Source organism: Heloderma suspectum, chromosome 9, assembly GCF_057233095.1.
Source record: "Heloderma suspectum isolate Gila_16-S chromosome 9, 16-S_ref, whole genome shotgun sequence".
In the NCBI taxonomy this organism is placed as follows: Eukaryota; Metazoa; Chordata; class Lepidosauria; order Squamata; family Helodermatidae; genus Heloderma; species Heloderma suspectum.
The window spans coordinates 31153702-31175982 of record NC_139466.1 but is presented as its reverse complement, the minus strand read 5'-3'; the positions used below and the strand labels follow the sequence as shown (position 1 = coordinate 31175982).

The 22281-nt window shown below is 45.7% G+C and overlaps 1 protein-coding gene across 1 annotated transcript; it reads left to right on the top strand.

Annotated features, from left to right (window-relative positions):
* The first annotated feature begins 5308 nt into the window (after positions 1 to 5308).
* LOC146338569 (DNA excision repair protein ERCC-6-like) lies at positions 5309 to 13788 on the top strand. Its single transcript, XM_084814053.1, has 2 exons — positions 5309 to 5591; positions 9572 to 13788. Exons 1-2 carry the CDS (start codon positions 5443 to 5445, stop codon positions 13725 to 13727), a joined length of 4305 nt encoding a protein of 1434 aa, XP_084670179.1. The 5' UTR covers positions 5309 to 5442; the 3' UTR covers positions 13728 to 13788.
* The last annotated feature ends 8493 nt before the right edge of the window (positions 13789 to 22281 follow it).

Sequence of the window (22281 nt, the reverse complement as noted above, 5' to 3'; positions counted from 1 at the left end):
CTCCATTTCTAAGCCGAAGAGCCAGCGCTGTCCGCAGACGCTTCCGTGGTCATGTGGCCGGCATGACTGAACACCGAGGTGCACGGAACGCTGTTACCTTTCCCGCCGCAGCAGTGCCTATTTATCTGCTTGCAATTTCTTGCTTTCGAACTGCTAGGTTGGCAGGAGCTGGGACTGAAGACGGGAGCTCACTCCGTCACGCGGCACCCGGGTCTCGAACTGCTGTCCTTCCGGTCTGCAGTTCAGCGACTTAACCACTAAGCCACCGCGGCCTCTTAGGGTTGCTTAGCTATTAGTAATATTTATCCCACCCAGCCTCATTCTTTTAGACCAGGCTCTCTCCAGATGTGTTGGACTGCAACTCCCATCATTCCCTGCCAGCATGGCCATTGGGCATGCTAGCTGGGAATGCTCGGAGTTTCAGTACAACACATCTTGAAAGCAGCAGATTGGGGAAGGCTGGGTTAGAGTTACATCAACGTGTCTATTTTGTCCAGTCCTGTGTGTAAAAGCGGATCATTCCAGTTTATTTAGAAGGAAACATACGTAATACAGTTGATTTCTTTCACGAATACATGATTTATGCTCTACTGGCATTCCTCAGAATCTGACCAAAAGGTATGCTTAGCACCCCGATAGCATAACAAGAGTATGTTTAGTTTGATCGATGGGATATTTACGGGCGCAATCCTATGACTACTTAGGCAGAAAGAAAAGTCCTACAACTCCTAGGACTCCTGGGAATTGTAGGACTATTTTTCTTCTGTCTAAACATCCATAGGAATCCACCCTAAGTAGCCTTCCTAGCTGATAGCCTGGGGCACGGGAAGGAAATGTTTAACAGATTGATACTGAGCCTCAAATGAGTTAGAGGAGGCAAAAAACCTGTCTGGCTGGATTTTCATTTCAAAGATGAATCAGATCACTGAATTTGAACGTAACACGTCATAGCGTGTTCCAGGTTATTGCTTTATTGTGGAAAAAATGCGCAAGTGTTACTCATTCCGTGCCGGCAGAGTATCCTCCATACAATCTTTCGCTCATTGTAGTCCTTTAGTAGTGAGAACTGTCATCAGTAGAGCATCAGGGAGACCGTATTGCGCGTGATCTGAAGCCCATCTTATTATTGACTCGAGGGCAATCTGTAAACTTGAATTTTAGATGAACACACAGGGTGTACCTTCCAGGGTGACTTTGGACACCGTAGGGGGTGGGGGGTCTCCCTAAGTGATAGCTGCCCATAGAAAACAATGGAGACTATGCAATAGCAGGGACACTTAAAAAAAAGCATAATGAAATAATAAGGCTGCAAACCCATACCCATTTACCTGTTAGTAAGCCCGTAGAACTTAAGGGGACTTAATTCTGAGGAGACATGTATAGAATTAGAATGAGTACGAATTGCTCATTTTCTGCCCACATTTTGTTCCGGGGGAGACACGGTGCTGTACAGTCACAGCCAGGGGCATTGCGTGGTTCTTGCAAGATCCGGGGCACAGGCCCATAACACAAATTTGCATATATATATATATATATATATATACACACACACACACACACACACACGAGTCTAAGTGCATGTTTAATATGTGTGTGTGTGTGTGTGTGTATAGATTACATACATACATAAGAAGTGTGCACTGACCCCCCCACCCAACTTCAACTCAGACCCGATTCAGCATTTTGGCTGAATCAGCATTTCAGCATTTTCAGCAAAGCTTCTGCTTTGGCCAATTTGTAGTCAGACCACTTTAGTTCAACACCAAACCTGAGTCAATGTTTGGAAAAATAAGTCTTTATGCTTCCTGTTGACTACCATGGGAAATTAGAAAAAAAAAACTGTTAACTTTTTCTCTTGGTCCAAATTGGATGATAATTTCAGGCACAGTAGCCCCCTAGAAGGGGATTATACCTGCCCAATGTCAGAAAAATAGGTGCAGGGTTTATATTTTGGTTTTCTTTTAAAGGGAACGGCCGATAGCATTTTTATTCCTTGGAAGAATTGGATAAAAATTTCAGGATTCATTGCCCCATCAGAGGAGATCATGTCTGCCAAATTTCAGAATGATAGCCACAAGGGTTTTTGTACAAGGATGGCCTTGACATTTTGTGGTCTCCAAAAGAGGACATAGTTATCTCCTTATGTTCCTTGTGGACCATTGTTCTGAAAATTACAGACAGCCTACAGTAAGAAACCAGCAAAGTTTCAGAAGGATAGGTGCAGCAGTTCATGTGAAAGGGGAGTTCTCCAATTTGGGGGAGGGAGTGATTTGCTTTCCCTTCCATTCATCCCTTCCCCAATAGTTTTTGGATAAATTTGTATGAAAATGCACAGGTCATTAGAGGTGTCCCTCAGGCAAGAAACCTGCAAAGTTTCTGAAGGATATACATGCATGCAAATTTAGAATGACTAGAATTTATTTACATTTCACCAATGTTAGCAGGAGGTGGGAAGGTGGTATTGCACTCATGTCCTGCTTGTGGGTTTCCTATGGGCTTCTGGTTGGCCACTGTGTGAACAGAATGCTGGACTAGGTGGACCTTGGTCTGATGAAGCACGGCTCTTCCTGTGTTCCTAAATATAGATTGCCTCTGAGCATGTGCAGAATGTTTTTCTTTCACCACTGAGCGCTTACATTCTTCCCCTACCAATTCTATTCCCCTCCATGCAACCATCCCTCCTCCTACCATCCTCCAGCAACTCTTCATAAAAACAGATGTCTTGTTTTGTGCAACTCCTCTCTACCGCCTCCTTGTTATGCACAAGCTCTCATTGTATCTTCCTCCCCATAACTTTATTTGTGTCAAAACTTCACCAGGATTCAGCCAATGAGTCTGTTTTCAAAACTAGGGCTAAGTTATGGAGAAACTCTGAGCATGTACTAAGTGCCTTTCCCTCACCACTGAAGCTAGAGTTCATGCAAAATTTAAAAACGCACACACACATGACAAAACATGCATAGGACTGAGCTGAAAGGTTAGCCAATTTATTAGATGGAATTGCGTAGGCACTGTATTAAGCCTGCAGTACCATGCTCACAACTCAGGACTTATTTCTGAGTAAACATGCAGAACAACGAGGTGCAAACCTCCCTGCAAAAGTAACTTGTGCTGGAATCCTATACACACTTTCCTGAGGGTAAACCTCATTAAACATAACTGGGCTTCTGAGTAGGCATACATAGGATTGCATAAATTAGCAATATTTATCTCCCCTCCACTTAATAAACAAACCCCAAACTCCTATTTTTTTTTAATTAAAGCTTTTTGTTCATAGGAACATAAGAAGCTGCCTTATACTGAGTCAGGCCCTGGGTCCATCTAGTCCAGAATTGTTGACACTGACTGGCAGCAGCAGCTCTCCAAAGTTTCAGGCAGGATTTTTTTGTAGCCCTACCTGGAGATGCTGGGGATTGAACCCAGGACCTTCTGCATGCCAAGCTTGTGCTCCACCACTGAGCTACAGCCCTTCCTATTGCTGGATAATGGCAACTGACAAACAAAACAGCCCCAGATTTGTTTCTCTGCAACCATGTGAACCCACTCTTCTCAAAGAATTGAGTGAGAAGGAGAAAAAGCAACCCTCTTGTCTGTTTGTATAAAGTCAAATACAGTTCAGAACTTCTCTTGCCCACGGAAGAGAATTCTCTTTAAGAATTCCCCAAGATATGCTCTGGATGGAATAAAGAAGAGAAAGGAAGAAAGAAAGAACAGGATAGGGGAGGGAAGAAGAAAAGAAGAATGGTCATTGGAAATGTGCACAGGGTTGGGGGGCAGAGAGAATTCCCTAAACCAGGTGGCTCCTTTCAGAGAGGTAGTACTTCAGAGGAATTTAGGAGGCTGTGCAGGGTTTGCAAGGATTGAATGTATTTTAAATGAACTTTATGAGGTGAGGTGGCTGAGGGCTTTTTCTAGCTTTTTAAAAACTGTAGAACCTATTTAAAAGCCCCAGCAGTTTCTCGATCATGAAGCCACATTGTCCTAACCCTCCCTTGGCGATATTTGATTCCTACAGCTATTTACGAGAAATTAAAGTGGAGGGGGAGAAAAAAGTTTGTGGAGGCTGATTGGATCCTTTGCTGTACTGAAGCTACTAAACTTCTGCAGAATCCAACAGTTCCAGTGCAGGGCAGTAAAATCAGATGCTGTGTGAAATACCAGTATTTCACATGGAGCTCTTTCTTCCCTTCCTTCTCCCTCTTCAAAATTTCATTGCAGGCAAGTTCCCAACAGTGGGTATGTAAAAGCAGAAAAGAAAAGTAGGGGGAGAGAGGTTTTTTTGTGCCTCAAAAAAAAATCCTACAACAGAGATTAGGGATAGTGACCTCCTAATGGTCACCTTAAACACCTTCTGATTAGGATCTCTAATCCCCTGGGTGACTTGACAGTTTTTACTTTCTGTTTTAGACTTTGAGAAAAGGAAACTTTACACATGGCTAACGCAAAAGCCACTGGACCCAACTGTCTGAAATTTGGTAGGTTCAGTCAGCTCTATAGGGCCTGCTAGGTCCCCAAATTCCATGCACATATGTGGAAGCACAAAAAATATATATAGCTGTTTGCTTTGAAGATTTTCGTGAAAATAGCAAACTTTACCGGTGACTAGCACAAAAGTTACTAGACATAACTGCCTGACCTTTGACAGGTTCCATCAGCTCCATGGGGGCTGCCAAAGTTCCAAATTCCATATGCTTATGTGAAAGAACAAAGAAATTATAGCTCTTTGCTTTGACACATTTTCTTGAAAAAAGCAAATTTTACCACAAAAATTAGCACAAAAGTCACTAGGCCTACCTGTCTCAAATTTGGCAGGCTCAGTGAGCTCTATGAGGGCTGACAGGCCCACAAATTCCATGCACATATGTGGAGCACAAAAAAATTATAGCTCTTTGCTTTGGCAGATTTTCTTGAAAATAGCAACATTTACCTGTGTCTAGCACAAAAGCCACTGGACCTAACTGCCTGAAATTTGGCAGATTCAATCAGCATCAAGGGGGCTACCAAGCTTCCAAATTTCATGTATTTATCAGACAAACTACAAAAGTTACGGTCATTCTTGTTTTCCAATGCAAGCAAGTCAATGGGAAAATGTAAAACAAAAATGGCTATTAGGACAGCCCAAAAGATCCCGAGCACAGCTCGGAAGATCCGGAGCCCGTGCCCTGGAGGGTGGGTGTTTTAAAGACGCCCTTGCTCACGGCTCCTGCAAAAGTCCGGAGTTTCCGCTTCTTTTGCACGGGCGGAGGTGCAAGAGGCAGGCCGACGTGCCTCCGCCCGCCGGAACCGCGCCTCTCCTTCGCGTCTCCGCGGAGAGGCTGCCGAGCTCGACGGCGCTGGAGCACCTGGCCGGCCGCTCGCTCCTTCCTGAATGGCGCAGCGCCCCCCCCCCCGGAGAAGGCGTTCGGAGCGAGCTGAGTGGTCGACACGCAGCTCCTGGTTTGCATGTCGCGCGGTGATAGGCTGGGAGGGCGGAGGCGCGGGCGCTGGCGCGCGCTTTCGAGCATCGACCGGGGCTCCTTCCCCGCGCTCGGCACCGTCATGGCGGCGCCGGTGGAGCGCGATGATCCTGCGCGGCTGGCGCAGTACCGCAGGTAACGCGGGCGGCGCGCGTGGATTTGACCGCGAGAGCTCACAGGGGGCCAAGGGCAGGATCCAGTCAGCCCTGCTCAGAGGAGACCCGCTGAGACGGGCTGGACGCGGGTCAGTTGTGACATCTCGCATCTCATTCACCTCAGCGGGTCGCCTCTAAGCAGGACCAATATTGGATACTACCCAAGTTCCGGACTTTGTTCCCTGCGCTGTTTAGGAGGAGAAATTTTGTCTGCCTTCCCTGCCAACTGCCAAGACTGGCCTGGATCCAGACCTCGGCAGAGGAGGCCCCTTGAAATCAGCGGGACGTAGGCTAGTCATGGCTAAAGCCCCGTTGACGTCAGTGGGTCTACTCCAAGTACGATGAAGTCTGGATCCAGCCTACGCAGCGAGAGCCAGTGTGCTGTAGCGGCTAGAGCGTTGGACTGGGAGTCGGGAGACCCGGGTTATCATAGAATCAAAGAATGGTAGGGTTGGGAGGGACCTATAAGACCATAAAGGCCAACCCCCTGCTCAGTGCTGGAATCCAAGTCAGAGCATCCCTGACAGGGTTCTAGTCCCCATGAAGCTCACTGGGCGACCTTGAGCCGGTCACAGACTCTTAGCCCAACCTACCTCACAGGGTGGTTGTTGTGAGGCTAAAATGGAGAGGAGGGGGATTATGTACGCCACCTTGGGTCCCTTAAGGAAGAAAAATGGTGGGATAGAAATGTAATAAAATAAAAATAAATAAGGGCCGTTGGCTGATTTTGGCTGATTTTGGATGTTGGAGGCGCCTGGTTTGGACCAAAAGTGAAAGTGGAACTGAGGCTGCAGTCCTACACCCACTTAACTGAGAGTAACCCTCACTGAACGGGCTGGTTTCTTAAGCAGACTTGCCCTCTGAAGGAGCACAGTGTAAAAGCTGGAAAGGAGCAGCCCAGAACAGTCCCTTCATTAGCAAATATAAAAATGATGTCCAAAACAATGCGGTGTTTTTAAGCCACTTGAGAACAGTATTTAGGACTGAAGCCCTTCCAATATTATACCTTTACGTAACCCCTTGACACCCACAAGCCATCTACAAGACCAACTTCCCTGCTAGGTGAACCAACCAAATTCACCAGCCACACATGGCAGTTATGCAATAAGCAACAAAATGTCCAGAGAAACCACATTCTGGTACCCATTCTAGGCTACAGAAATGGCCCAGAACGTCAACTTCCGAGTGAGCGAAACCAATCAAATTCAGCAGTCTCACATGACTAGCTGGGAGTGAACATCCATGGAAACTATGTTCTGGTGCCTGGTCCAGGCAACAGTCAATATTCTGGAAAATGGTGTGGAATGTCAACTTTTGAGAAAGCCCAAATGGCTTTGAATGCAAATTAAATCCTTCCACACAGTAGATCTTCTGCATATCATTAATCTGGCTCCCCTTATTACAACTGTTCCTCGTCTCTGTCCAAAACTTCACTGCAAAAATGCTCATCTCTCTTCTTACTCAGACTGCAGAATGCCTCTCCCCAAATTTCTTTCTTTCTTTTTTTTAATGTTTCTTGATAGCCCTTCTGCCATAAGCTTCAAGGGCAGTGGAAGCTTTGTTGTTGCTTATTGTATCAATTTTATCTATTCACGTGTGATTGGCGGATTTGGTCAGCTTAGTAAACTCAGACCTTTGTGTTCTAGAAAACTGGCCCAGAATACTTATTATTGCCCAGATAGGATAGCAGAATGAAGTTTCTGTGGATGTTTTTGTAGGATATTGCAATACTCCCAGTCATGTGTGACTGGTGAATTTTGTTGATTTGGCTAGCTCTGTAGTTGCTGTTCCAAGCTGTTCTCTTCCAAGTGGTTTCTGGGTTTTGCTGGATTAATGAAAGTATAATATTCAAAAGGTTTCAGTTCTTAAATATTGTTCTCAAGTATGTCTAACACTGTTTTGGGCATCATTTGTATGTATTTCTTAATACAGGGGACATTCCAGGCTGCTCTGTTCTGTCTTGTAAACCATCACCTGTGAAGCTGTGGTAAACACAGATGTAGGTAGCTGTGTTGATCCATTAGGAAAAAAAATCAATTATATTTTTGTTCAGACCAGACCTAGGGCACAGTCCTATGGGGATAGGCGGCCGCATCCGAACTTGGAGGCGACCACCTAGCCAATGCAGGGCTGTCTACTCTGAAATAAATCCCACTGAATTCAATGGGACTTACGACTAGGTAAGTGTGCATAGAATTGCAGCCTTAGTCAGGTTAGGACAGGCTTCCCCAACCTGGTACCTCCCAGCTGTTTTGGATTACAGCTCCTAGCATCCCCAACCAGTGTAGTCATGTGAATGCTGGGAGTTGTTGTCCAACACAGCTGGAGGGCACCGGGTTGGGAAAAGCTGAATTAGGCTCTGCTAGACTCAAAACAAACTTGGGATGCATTGAAAGCTGAAAGAAACAAGAGTGGCTGAAAATTATAAGTTTTGAAAACTATAAAAACCTACCAGTTACTTGGATCTAAAAACCAATATTCAGCTTTGGTAGTATTAGGACTACCATGTTTCACTTTACCTCTGTTGTCTGCCCGAGAAAGGACTAAAGGTGTGTTCCTATCTGTGCTGGAGTTATTTGAATAATTTGACCTCTGTCACTGTGTTATGCTCAGCTAGATTAAAGTCTTGCACTGCCAAAAGGTGTGATCTGAGAAATTGGTGGCTTTGTCGATAATATGGGTGAAAACTTACAGTTTCTCCCACATTCCTAATTAGCTGTCATCATTTGTGAGTGAACAGTATTATGCATATAAGGACGCAATCCTACGTATGTTTAGATAGAAAAATGTCCTACAACTCCCAGGACGCGAAATCAACTTTGGTGTGAAAGAAGATGCTTTCCTGTACTTTAAAACCTCACACTCTGTGCTACCTTTACTTAGCAGTATCTTGGAAGGATGATAAAACGCCACAGTGTGGCAAATTCTTTTCATGACTTGGCCCTTGTAGAGAAAGACTTCCTTTTTATTTTGTTAAGTAATTATTCATAGCTTTTCAGGGACCACGTAAGACCATCATCAGGCCTTACTCTCTGAATTTGTCATTCATACAGATCCTATTGACATGCACCAAAGATACAGTAGGAATAGTATCCAATGTTAGTCTAACTTAAATCTCATTCATTTCAGTGGTTCTACACTAAGAAAGAGGGGGTTGGCTGTTCCCAACCATTAACTTTTCGAAATGCGATTTACTTTTAATGATGTATTCTTTTGTAATATGTTGTAAACTGCTTTGGGATTTCTACTATGCAAACTGGTATATAAAAGCTCTAAAGTAAGTAAGACTAACATTGGATACAATCCCATGTGCTTCCAAGGGGAGGACTCCTGGTGCCACCAGGGAGAAGGTATTGTGCAGCTATTCTGTCTTTTCTTTCTTCATGGATTTTCTGCACTAAGAGAAAAGGCAGAAGAAGAGTTGGGAAAACACAGGAAGGTTATGAGGTGAGATGACAGCATCTGGAAGCCCCTACCCCACCCCTTTAAAATTCCACAAATGAGGCCGGGCAATGTCACCATCAAAGTCTTGTCTGGAAGCACCAAGCCATTTTGGTGGTGGCACAACCCTTGGAGAATTCTCTCCTCAGAGACCTCCTCCAAGCCTCCTCTCTCTTCCTGTTTTTGCCAAGTGTTAGAAGTCTTTTTAATTCCTCAGGGCTTTTTCATAATTACTTTCTACTGTTTTATGCTGCCTCCTTTGATATTTGATATTTGACATTTTTATTATTATATCTGTGATTTATTATTATATCTGTGATTTTCACAAGCCACTTTGGATTTTATTTTTATTTTTTGAAGTGGCACATAAATAATACAGAATAGTGAGTATCAGAGACAAGTCATGTTATGTGGACTGAAAGCACTGACACACCTCTCCTCCCCATCCTTGACAAACTCTGGCCTTGATTTGGTCTTGTTGGGTATTTCTGACTTGGCATACTGCATTATATTTTACAGGTACGTGTCCCAAGCAAAGCAAGAGGCCAAAAATGGGAATCTGGAAGAGGCCATCGGACTGTTCAGACAGGCCCTTGAAATCCGTCCCAGTGAAAAGCTGACAATGAATATAAAAAAGCTAGAGGAGGCATTGGCTTCACTAGGTCTGGAGGAGGAAGAGGAGGATGGCTTTGTGGATGTGTGTCAGAGTGGACTGATGCTATACGGAGAAATGTATGATAAGCTATTTGACCATCAGAGAGAAGGGATTGCCTTCTTATACAGCTTGTACCGGGATGGAAGGAAAGGTGGCATTTTGGCAGATGACATGGGCTTGGGGAAAACCATTCAGATAATTGCTTTCCTCTCAGGCATGTTCGACGCAGAACTCATCCAGTCTGTGCTGCTAATTATGCCGACCACCCTTCTTAGCAACTGGATGAAAGAGTTTGACAACTGGACTCCAGGACTGCGAGTGAAAGCCTTTCATGGGACCTGCAAGACTGAGCGCAACAGAAATCTACAGCGGATCCAGAGGAGAAACGGGGTCTTGCTCACGACTTACCAAATGATCCTCAAGAATTGGCAGCAGCTCTCCAGCTTTGGTGGAGAGGAGTTTGTCTGGGACTATGTCATCCTTGACGAAGCGCATAAAATTAAAACTCCATCTGCCAAAACTACAAAATCTGTGCATGCCATCCCTTCCAAAAACCGCATCCTTCTCACAGGGACGCCAGTCCAAAACAACCTAAAAGAACTGTGGGCTCTTTTTGACTTTGCTTGTCAAGGGTTGCTCCTAGGCACAATGAAAACCTTCAAGATGGAATATGAAAATCCTATCATAAAAGCTAGGGCAAAGGATGCAACCCCAGGAGAGAAGGCACTGGGGCTTAAGATCTCTGAAAACCTGATGTCCATCATCAAGCCGTATTTCCTAAGACGGAGTAAAGATGAACTACAGAAGAAAGTCAAGCATGAACTTAAAAACAATCTCCTTGGAGATCACAGTAAGGATGCTGCTCGTGAAATGCCTTCTCTTCCCAGAAAAAATGACTTCATTGTGTGGCTGTACTTAACACCCATACAAGAAGAAATATATCGGAACTTTCTGTCATTGGACCATATCAAGGAGTTGCTGATGACTACAAGGTCCCCGCTGGCTGACCTAAGTGTTCTGAAGAAGCTCTGTGATCACCCCAGGCTGCTGTCAGCACGCGCATGTAGTCAGCTTGGTCTGGAAATGTCGAATTATAATGAGCCGGATGGTGGTGAAAATGACGGTGTTGAGGTTTTGAGCATCTACAGAAGCGTTGAACAAATTTCTGATGAGATTCTGATGGAGGAGTCTGGAAAGCTGTGCTTCCTCATGGCCCTGCTGAAGCGATTGCAAGAGGAGGGGCACAGAACCCTGGTGTTTTCCCAGTCAACAAAAATGCTGGATATTATAGAGCATCTCTTAATTCGTAGGCATTTTAAATTCATGCGCATTGATGGAACAGTGACTCATTTGGTGGAACGAGAAAAGAGGATTCGTGTGTTTCAGAAGAACAGAGATTACTCCATTTTTTTGCTTTCTACCCAAGTAGGTGGGATTGGTATAACCTTAACAGCTGCTACCAGGGTGGTAATTTTTGATCCTAGCTGGAATCCAGCTACAGATGCTCAAGCTGTTGATAGGGCTTACAGAATTGGGCAGAAAGAGAATGTTGTAATTTACCGGCTAATTACGTGTGGGACAGTGGAAGAGAAAATCTATAGAAGGCAAGTCTTCAAAGACTCACTAATACGGCAAAGCACAGGAGACAATAAGAACCCATACAGATATTTCACTCAGCAAGAACTAAGAGAGCTCTTCACACTGGGAGATACTCAAAGCTCGGCAACACAGCTCCAGTTGCAATCCTTGCATGCCACCCAAAGGAAGACAGATACTGAGTTAGATGAGCACATTGCTTACATCCACTCGCTGGAAATATTTGGTATTTCAGACCACGACTTGATGTATACACAAGGAACGGTTTATGAAGATGAAGCAGAGGATGAAGAAGCCCACAGGTACATTGAACAGAGGGTACAGAAAGCCCAAGAACTGGTACAACTAGAATCACAGCTGAAAGACCAAGTGATGGGAAACATCAGAAACACGACTGAAGGAGCATGGCTGAGGGAAATGGAATCATCCACCCAGCCAAAGAAAAAGCCACCAAAATGCTCTCCAAATTATGCTCTTGCCCCACCTGTACCTGTTGAACCCCCAAATAATGATGAAGTTGTCACTCTTGTAACTGATGATGATGATGATGACAACGATGACCATGACATTGTCAATGTGAGCTCTAGAATGACCAGTCTACTTATTGATAAGGCTGATGAACAAATTCTTCAGAATATATCTAATATAGAGACATCACTCTCCATGAGCAAAGAACACAAACTAGCAGGGATACAAGAATATGAGCAGAAGCAGGATCTAAGCATTATATCTCCTTTTCTTCGGGCTCCCTCATTATCTAACAAGGAGAATTTCAGTCCTGTATGCAAAGTAATGTCCTGTGATCTACCTGGTGAGGATGTGGATGATGAACACATGATTTGGAACATATCTAATATGGATACGTCACTCTCCAAGAGCAAAGAACACAGGCCAGGAAAGGTACAAGAATATGAGCAGAAACATGATCTAAGCACTACATCTCCTTTCCCTTACGCTCACTCATTATCTAACAAGGGGAACCTCAGTCCTGTATGCAAAGTAATGTCCTGTGATCCACCTGGTGAGGATGTGGATGATGAACACATGATTTGGAACATATCTAATATGGACACATCCTTCTCCAAGAGCAAAGAACGCAAGCCAGGAAAGATACTAGAATATGAACAGAAACCTGATCTAAGCACTAGATCTCCTTTTCCTCGCGCTCAGTCATTATCTAACAAGGGGAGTTGCAGCCCTGTATGCAAAGTAATGTCCTGTGATCCACCTGGTGAGGATGTGGATGATGAACACATCATTTGGAACATACCTAATATGGATACATCACTCTCCAAGAGCAAAGAACACAAGCCAGGAAAGATACTAGAATATGAACAGAAACATGATCTAAGCACTAGATCTCCTTTTCCTCGAGCTCGCTCATTATCTAACGAGGAAATCTGGAATCCTGAATCCAGAAGGATGTCCCATCATTCACCTGCTGAGGCAAACAGCACATTTAATGATGTCCAAATGGAACCATTGCAGCAGTCATTTGAATATGTTTCTGATGATGATAAGCAACAAACCGAGACTGATGTTCCTACAAACTCACACAGAGAGGCATGTGCAATTATTGAGCTCGAAGCTGCATCACCATTTCAGCTGCAGGACAGTAAAATGTCGGGCTGCAGTGCAGTGCAGAAATCTGGGATGAGTGACATTATTCTGGAGAATGAGTCTCTCTGTTGTTCTTCCCCAATCCAGACTAATTTCAATCTTTTCTTAGACGATTCTGAAGATGGGCTGCAAGATGCTGCCAAAAAAGAATGTTCACTGAAGGATACCAAAAATGAAGGCTTTCAGCTAAGAGCGGACAGTCGCTGTAGCTCTGTGGCTCACACTTGGGTAATAGAAAATGGCGACAACGGGAGCCTCCAGGCTAGCAAACATATAATGGAATCTATGATTGTGGATGGTTCTAATACAGCATGTGAGGCCTTGATGGACAATAGCAAGGTTTCTTTTGGTCATAAAAAGAAAACAGTAAGAAGAATTCTTTCAGATGAGGAAGAGGAGAGTCTTCTAACTGCTGCAGATGACAGTGAGCATATAAAACCATATGCCTTGAACAATCCGGATGGAATGTGCATGTCAACACCAAAGTCTAACAGGTTCATGGGCAATTTTTCTTTCTCTCCGAGAGTAAAAGTTAGTGGAAGAAGATCGACCACTTTTCGAAGATCCCTTGCTGACATGGTCTGGGATCAGGTGGAGGACATGGAGGAAATGGTGGAGTCTGCCAGCAACATGTCTCGGGAAAGGTCTTTTCAGAATGACTTTGAAAAAGAACTCTCCCAGGAATCCAGTGGCCAGCAATCAGTGGAGCCAGAAGAGGAACCATCAGGTGAAACACTAGATTCTGGGGACAAGTCCAGCTATCTTCATGAGGCAGACTCTCCTGGGGAATACTCTTCTTTTTGAGGGAGCAGCGCCATGGAAAGGGCAAATCCTTACCGTCCTGAAACAGCCAAATCGCTCACAGTTCCTGAGGAGAAAATTATCATCAATGTTCCTTAGCTATAGGGTGGTCTAGAGCAGCGATGGCAACCTGTAACCCTCCAGATGTTTTGGCCTTCAACTCCCATCAGCCCTAGCTAGCATAGGCAATGGTGAGGGATGATGGGAGCTGTAGGCCAAAAATATCTGGAGGGCCACATGTTGCCCACCTTTGGTCTAGAGTTTTCAACTGTTTGTACTCTTTCGGGGGGGGGGGGAGGGATCAGGATGTAGAAGAAATGAAAAGCCTAACCACTTTTTCAGTTATTTGGAGATAGGTTAAAGATGGGTAGGGGATCTTGTTTGTATATGTGCAATTTTATTGAATTTATAGTATTTAGCAGACTTGCAACCAGCTGGTAGTATTGATAGGGACAGTGGGAAGATGGCTGTACTCATTTTGGGAAATGGTTTCAGGTACCCTGATCCTTCTGCAAAGTTTAAGTCCTAGCTTGGTTCATCTGAATGTACATCCATCTCAAAGTCTAGTTCTTGTGATTTTTGTCAAAACTAGCTGCTAAAGGTTACCAAATATGCTGGGTTTTTATCTTGCAAGCCTTCTGTGCTATATTTTTCCGCCTTTAAGGGACAGCTTCTTGGCCCAGCAGTCTTTCAGTTTCTGTAGACCAGCCTTCCCCAAGCTGGAGTCCGCCTGATGTGTTGGGCTACAGCTCCCATCATACCCAGCCATGCTGGCTGGGGATTGTGGAAGTTGTTGTCTAACACATTGGAAAGGCTCCAGGTTGGGGAAATCGAGCATACATGGCCTTCCTCTTGGCTCTTGCAGGAGGGCTCTTTCTCAATGGTCCAGTTCTTACAGAGGCAGCGAGACTGTGTTTGGGCTATACCACTTCAGATCACATGTGGGGGCTCACATGACCAAACAGATTGGCGTGTCTGGGACAAAGCTACACTAGGATAGAACCCTTTCCCATGCTATCTAGCGGATGAATAACTGGGAAGGGCAGGGGAAGAAATCTTGCACGGCTTTGGCTGTGCCAGAGATCTTTAAACATGGTCCTTGCTTCAATCTGATAATAATTACTGCAGAAGCTTGAGACTCGGTAAGCTTCTCTCATATTCTAAAAAATGTGGTTCAAGACTTCATTTTTTTCTAGAATAACATTGGGGAAATATGAGGAGATCTCGGTAGGAAGTAGTAACTCTTCATCCAGTCCCCGTCCTTCTCCCACTTCTAATAGAAGTTATTCCTCCCTACGGACAATTATTCTTCTGGTCTATGAAAGAGAGAAAAATGTACATGTTTAAACTCTAGAAAGTAACATGCTGTGCCGTCAAAATGAATTTTATGAATTGCGGAGATATATATATATATATATATATATATATATTTGGTAGACTTGTGTAATCTTGGTGTGGATCTTGTTCGTTTGTTTTTTCCAGATAGAGAGAGGAGGGACTGCAGCAAAAGCTAGTTAAAAAACACACACTCTTGGCTACTTGCACCTCCTGGCTATCCAGGAGGAAGGCAGGGTTGAGAGGCAGCCCCTGGCTACATGCCTCTTCCTTCTTGAGGAGCATGGCTCTGACCAGAGCAGGTACATTCTTTCCCAAATCCCCAGGCCTGCTAAACATCAACACTTGTCTTACAGGGATTTGGCGTCAGTATATTGGGCCTCATCCAACCCATAATGGCACCCAGCACAACTTTCAGGAGGTATCTGCAAGCAGCCGTTATTCATATCTCCACCCTTCTCAGCCCTATTTGCAGGCCCAGCAACCAACAGGCAAAGTGGCCTAGAAGCAAGGGGTCAAGAGTGTGTGGGGGCAGACGAACACCCAGTGGAACAGTTAACTCTTTGTCTTCCTGTCATACCAGAGGGCCTTTTCCTTGTCCAAGCTCTCTTATATCTGTGGTTCAGGTTGTTGTGAGCTAGAAGTATCTGTTTAAAATCAAGAGTAGGCAGACTTCAGGCTTGCAGGATCTACTTGGCTTTTTACTAGAGCCCTGGGGTCAACCAACCAGGAGCAGGTGCAAAATACTGGCTCAAGCAGGCAGACATACACGAAGAGTTAAAGAACAAGATATCCCTGTGCACCTGCCCAGAACCAAACTCAAAAGTCCTTCCTGTCTAAACAATCATAGGATTGTGCCCTAAGCCTTAGGAAAGATGTTTCAACCTCTTAGAATGGGGAAATACACTGCGCCAAGGCTGGGAAACCACCAAATGGTCACCAAATGGTGGGAAATAGGGAGTGGGGCCATCTGGGGAACCGCAGGTAGGCCAGATTTGCCCCCCAGCTTAAGATTTCCCACCCCTGGGTTAGAGGATCATGCTGGGCCTGGGGAGATCTAAGTTCAAATCCCTAGTCAGCCATGAAGTTCCCTGGGTGACCTTGGGCCTGTCACTGTCAACTTCGGCTACCTCACAGGGGTGTTGTAAATAGAGTATCATCCTGAGCTTGGAGGAAGGGGAGAATAGCAGTAAGACAAGTCTGGATTCCTGGTTTGTTTTTGAATGGGTGGCTAGCTCACCGGACATCCCTGCTCGTGTGACTCTGCTGAAGTAGGAAGCAAGCCAAGTATTCTTGGCAGCAGAGTTCTGTTTAACAATCCCTGAAATCACAGGAACACACAATGGAAGTGATAGCTTAAGCTAACCAAGGCTCATATAATCTAAGATCTGTACAGACAAGATTGTTACTGTTAAACTATTCCCATTCCATGCTGAGCATTGTCTCTCAACATCTTCCAAGAGATCTTTCCTCCTCTTAGGCCTTGCTGTATAAATCGAATGCATTTTGCAAACTGTGACATTTACACTCTGATTCTAACCAGGTTTACACCAAGTAAGTCCTCACTAATGTCAGTAGTGTCTGCTTCCACGTACATATGATAACATTTTGATTTACATGTGGTTGTCCTGAGACTGCAGCCTTGTAACCCCAGCATGGTCATCCTGCAGCCCTTGAGCTGCAGGCAAACTTCAGCCTACTTTCAAAAGCCCTCTGCAAGTGATCAGCTGAGACCTCCAGCAAGAGGAATCTGTCCCTTTGGTGGCCTGGGAGAGAGAAAAGTGGGTGGCAGAGAGAAAGGGGGTGTCCCTGGCCACTGTTGGCTCTGGCCCTGCCTACCATTGGCTTCAGCCCTACTGACCAGAATGTGGCAACAGAAAAAAAGGTTCCCCATTCCTGCTATAGCCACTTAACTGGGAGTAAGCCCTGCTGAAATAAATGAGATTTACTTTTGAGTCGCCAGGTATAGGATTGTGCCGTTAGCCCTGTAACTTGGGGGTGAGGAACCGGTGGCCTTCCAGCTGTTGTTGGACTCAACTCCCATCAGTGTGGCCAATGATCAGGGATGCTGGGAGCTGAATTTTAGCAAGATCGGGGTGTGTGTGTGCAGGCAGGCAGGGGTTCCACACCCCTGCCTTCACTGACTGCAATAGGTGTTGCTTAGGTTGCAGAGAAGGTAGCAGAGTTTGGTAGTTTGTTGCTACCAAACATTGGGTAGCAGCATGCAAATGTTTGATAAATATTTAAAATACCAACACTCAAATAGCAATACTCAAGAAATCACATATACCTTCAGTGCCTCTGCAAAATCTTTTTTCTCCATATAAAATCTCATTTCCGCCTTCTGCAGCTTTCATTTAATGTGAGAGCTTCCATTCCTTTGGATATGCTTCAAACGTTGTCCCCAAAAATTGACGACGTTTTTAAGAACATCTTCGTTTTCTAGTGAAGGAAGAAACACAACAGCACCCTCCTGCAACCTGGTTCCTTCCAGATGTGTGGGACTACAGTTCCCAGCATCCCCCAACCAGCCAATCCCCCATGTTGGGAATTGTTATCCAACGCACCTGGTTGGGGAATGGTGTACCACAGGGATAGGCTGCAGTGCCTTGATAGGATAGGCTTGCAGTGTCCTCGTTGGTGGAAAACGTTTCCTCCAGAAAATCCATGTCTCTGTCCATCTTGTCCAATAAGCACCAGAATTTTATTTTTATGCATTCATCCCATCTCGAGAGCTGTGAGATGCCATCCACATGGTCCTTAAGATATTCCTTAGCACTGATATACAATGCCACCTTCGATCCCATTGTCCATATGAGAGACCCCTGTGGGTCAATGGCCCAAGCCCCAACAGCATGCAGCCTCTTAGTCAGAAAATACCACCCAGTCCTGGCCAGAGAGCATCTTCCTTTGGAAATTATAAATATAGAGCTGACTAAGGTTACTGCTTTCCCTGGTTGGACTGACTCATACCTTGCTGACGTCTTGCCTCACAAGTGGTAAATATGCTTCGACGTCATTGGGAGCTGCACAGCTGCATCCTTGTCAGGCCTGATTGATCTTCCAGTCCGTCACAGAGAGCCGACCAGGGCTGAATTCTCCTCTGGCTTCAGCATCAGTGTATCTTTACTCATTTCACAGGATTTACGTTTATACAGGAAATGAAGCCAGTGTGCTGTAGTGCTACAGTTTCGGACTTCAGATTCACCTTTAACTCCAGCGCGCAGCATAGGGTCAATTTTTTTTAAAAAAATTGTCCATATATGTGTCGGGTTCATCGGTGGCTCCACTGCAGACCTTTCATGAGCTGGGTTGGAGCATTGCTCCTTAAGCCACCGATGGCTGAAAATCAGAGTCCCCTCAAGACCCAAGTAAGTCAATGGGTTCTCTGTCTTGCTCTAGCTCTCCCCCTCCCCGCCACACAGATCTGACTGGCCCTCTCTATCCATATACAAAATTTGCCTTCCTGTTAGCAGACTTTCACCTGATTCTTACTTTGCCATGCTGGGCTATTTTGGGTGGCATGGTAGCTTTTTGTGTACAGGTACGTAGCTGCATGAGACAGCATTCAACAATGCCATCCCCTACCAGGTAGAGCTCTGCCATATGCTCTTTTTCCAGCTGTGTTAATTGGCACTGAGTGAGGGAGGAAATGATCTGTAAGAATTGACCATTTCCACCGGTGGCCGACCGGATGCTTCAGGGAAGTCCACCATGGGGAATGCAAGGTAATAGCCCTGCCCCTGCACCCCATCCACCTCCTCTCCCAGCAACTGGTAACTGGGGAAATTCTACTTCTCTGAATCCAGAGGCTCCATTTAGCTATCACGGCGAAGCCCCACTGACAGACCCCTTTGCCATAAATTGCTCTAATCCACTTTTAAAGCCATCTCCGTCTGTGTCCGTCATCGCATAACAGGACAGCAAATTTGATCATGTAATTATGTCCTGTTTGAGGAAGTCCTTTCTCAACGCTGTCCCGAATCTACTGCCAATCAGTTTCACTGGATGGTGCCAAGTTCTAGTATTATATGAGAGGGAGAAAACTCTCTCCACACCATGCCTGATTTTATAAACTTCTGTGTCTGCAGTTTATGGGGCCCCAGCTCAGCCCACATTACACTGGCTCATCTGCATGAATGTATTAAATACATTCCTTTAGAATCCTTGGTAAGCCAAGTCATTGTTTCTCTTTTTTCCCTTACCACAAATGTAGGCAACTATTGGCCCTTCAGATGATATTGGACTACAATTCCCAACATGCATGACCACTGGCCATGTTCTAACAACATCTGGTAGTCTGCAAGTTCCTGATGCCTTATTGCTTGTGTACTGGTGCAGGCTGGAGAAGTATCTGCCCTTTGGTTTTATCATGCTTCTAAGGAAGACACTTGTTTAAAGCCATTGCTGAAGCAGGGAAGTCATAACAGTGTTTTATATTTTGGAACCATACTTCCAAACAGGGACAAGATCAGTCTCTCTCCAAAGCCCTATGCAGAGAGACTGAAAGAACGGGGCATGTTTAGCCTTGAGAAGAGAAGACTGAGGGGAGATATGATAGCGCTCTTCAAGTATTTGAAAGGAAGGGGTGTATGAAACCCCACTTACCTTGCTCCGCTGGGGTCCGTGGGGGTGGGAGGCGAACCGGTCCCCCCCCCCAGAATCCTCGACGGGAGGGAGGCGATCCATTCTCCCCCCCCCCCGGAATCCTCGACGGGAGGGAGGCGATCTGTTCCTCCCCCCCCCCCGGAATCCTCCCCGGCCAGCTCCACTCCGCGGCGTGTCCATGGAGCCGCCGGCCGGGCCAATCTGCAGCCAGGCTGCTGCGGTCGCAAATGGCGTCCTGTGTAGGGGACGCCATTTGCGTCACTGCTGTAGCTATGATAGGCTACGTAAATATTTACGTAGCCTATCACGGCTACAGCTGCGACGCAAATGGGGAACCCTATGCAGGATGCCATTTGCAGCCGCACACCGGAGCAGCGGCCAGCAGTGGCTGGATCCGGACTGCTGGAGGCAGGTAGGATCCGGTCTGCAGGGACTTCGTGGGGTGCCGGGGGGGATTGCTCTGTTCTGCCACAGACTCTGGGGTCTGGATTCTTTAGAATCCAGCCTCATGAGTCCATGGCGGAATTCTCCGCCATCCCTACTGAAAGGTTGTCACAGAGAGGAAGGCTAGGATCTCTTCTCGATCATCCCAGAATGTGGGACACGGAATAATGGGCTCAAGTTACAGGAAGCCAGATTCTGGCTGAACATCAGGAAAAACGTCCTGACAGTTAGAGCAATACGACAAAGGAACCAATGATCTAGGGAGGTGGTGGGGTCTCCCACACTGGAGGCCTTCAAGACGAGGCTGGACAGCCATCTGTCAGAGATGCTCTGACTTGGATGCCTGCATTGAGCAGGGGGTTGAACTCGATGGCCTTGTAGGCCCCTTCCAACCCTACTATTCTATGATTCTATGACAACTGGTGCACTTGGCATTTTCTGGCACTTGATCAGGCCGGTGTGCTGGCAGCCTCCCCCCAAGGCCCCGATGTCAGCCTTGGGGGGCTACCACAGGCAACTGACTACAGGTTGCCATTTTTTATTTCCCACAGTCCTCTAGAGCAGGGATGGGCAGAAAGCAGACCTCCAGAAGTTTTGGACTTCAACTCCAAGCATTCCTGACTCTTGACTATGCTGGCAGAGACTTCTTGGAGTTAAAGTCTACCTTCCGCACACTCCTGCTGTAAGGCACTATGAAGGGGGCACATTGTTCCAAGCACTTGGGATCAGATCCAGATTTAGTCATACTTAGAGTAGACCAACCTTCGCCAACTTAGTGTCCTCCAGATGTGTTGGGCCGCAACTCCCAGCACATAAGGAGGGCATCAGGTTAGAGAGGGCTGGAATAGACCTATTTAAATCAATGGGACTTAAGTTAGTCCTGACCAATTTAAGCCCCATTGATCTTAACGAATGTCAGTTGCACCTGGCTCTGGTTAGCAGACCCAGCTCAGTACAGGGTAGCTTGAGGGCGGAAGTGAGGGAACGTGTGGCCCACCAAATGTTGTCAGACTGCAGCTTCTGACATCTCTCACCATTGGCTATGATGGCTAGGGCTCATGGGAACTGAAGTCCTACAGCATCTAGAGGGTCTCAGGCTGTCCACCCTGCTCTAGGGCATTGAGAGAAATTAAAATGATGTCCACCAGTTCCAATTAAAAATGTAACTGTGGGGTGGGAGTAGTGATCTCCTGACCTGGGGAAGACATCCACAAGCAAGCGCTATGGTGAGAGACCTCCAGGAGAACAGATTAGCAACGAGGGTGTTTATGGCCTGGAAATACCCTGCATAGCTACATTCTAAACAAACCTCTACCACATTTGTAGCATAATCATATGCATGTTTATGTTGGAGTCAGCCCCACTGTATTCAATAGAGCGTCCTCCAAGGAATGTGAAATAAGATCCCAGCACTTATTTTGTGCTGTATCGATTCAGCACTTCCTGACCTGGGGCAACCTATTTCCCCAGTGAAGCCATTCTGAAATGAAGACAAACCAATCATGCTGGTTCACCCCAGTTGATGGGTGGCACATGGTGTCTCCTGACATTCCCCAGCATGGAGGAGGGCATGTGTTAATTGGTCCTCGGAGCACAGGAGACAAGTATGTGGGTTCGTTTAATTTAGATTGATCCCATTACTGAGGCAGAAGGATTGACCAAAAGACCTTTTGAAGCTGCTTCCAGACGATCTGTTTATGTGGCTAACGTATTAGTCACTGTTCCAGTTAAAATAAATTCTGAAAGCGATTTCTGCCACCAGGGGAGGGGGGTGTCCTATAAAACCATGTAAAATACAAAAGCATAAACTATAGTTAAAAGAGTACAACTAGACAGAAGCACTTACAATTAATAACCAGGAAGGGGGGTGGGGAGAAAGAGAGACTTATACATGTAAAGCATTATTTTCATCTGGTGATGATGGTGAAAATAATGCATTACATGTAAAACTAGACTTTACATGTCCAACTAGACAGAAGCACTTACAATTTAATAACCGGGAAGGGGCGGAGGGGGGGAGAGACTTTTGACAGAGCCAGTGTGGTGTAGTGCGGGGAGTGTCAGACTTGGAGCTGGGAGATCTGGGTTCTAGTCCCCACTCAGCCATGGAAGCTCACTGGGTGACTTTGGGCCAGTCACAGACTATCAGCCCAACTTGCCTCACAGGGTT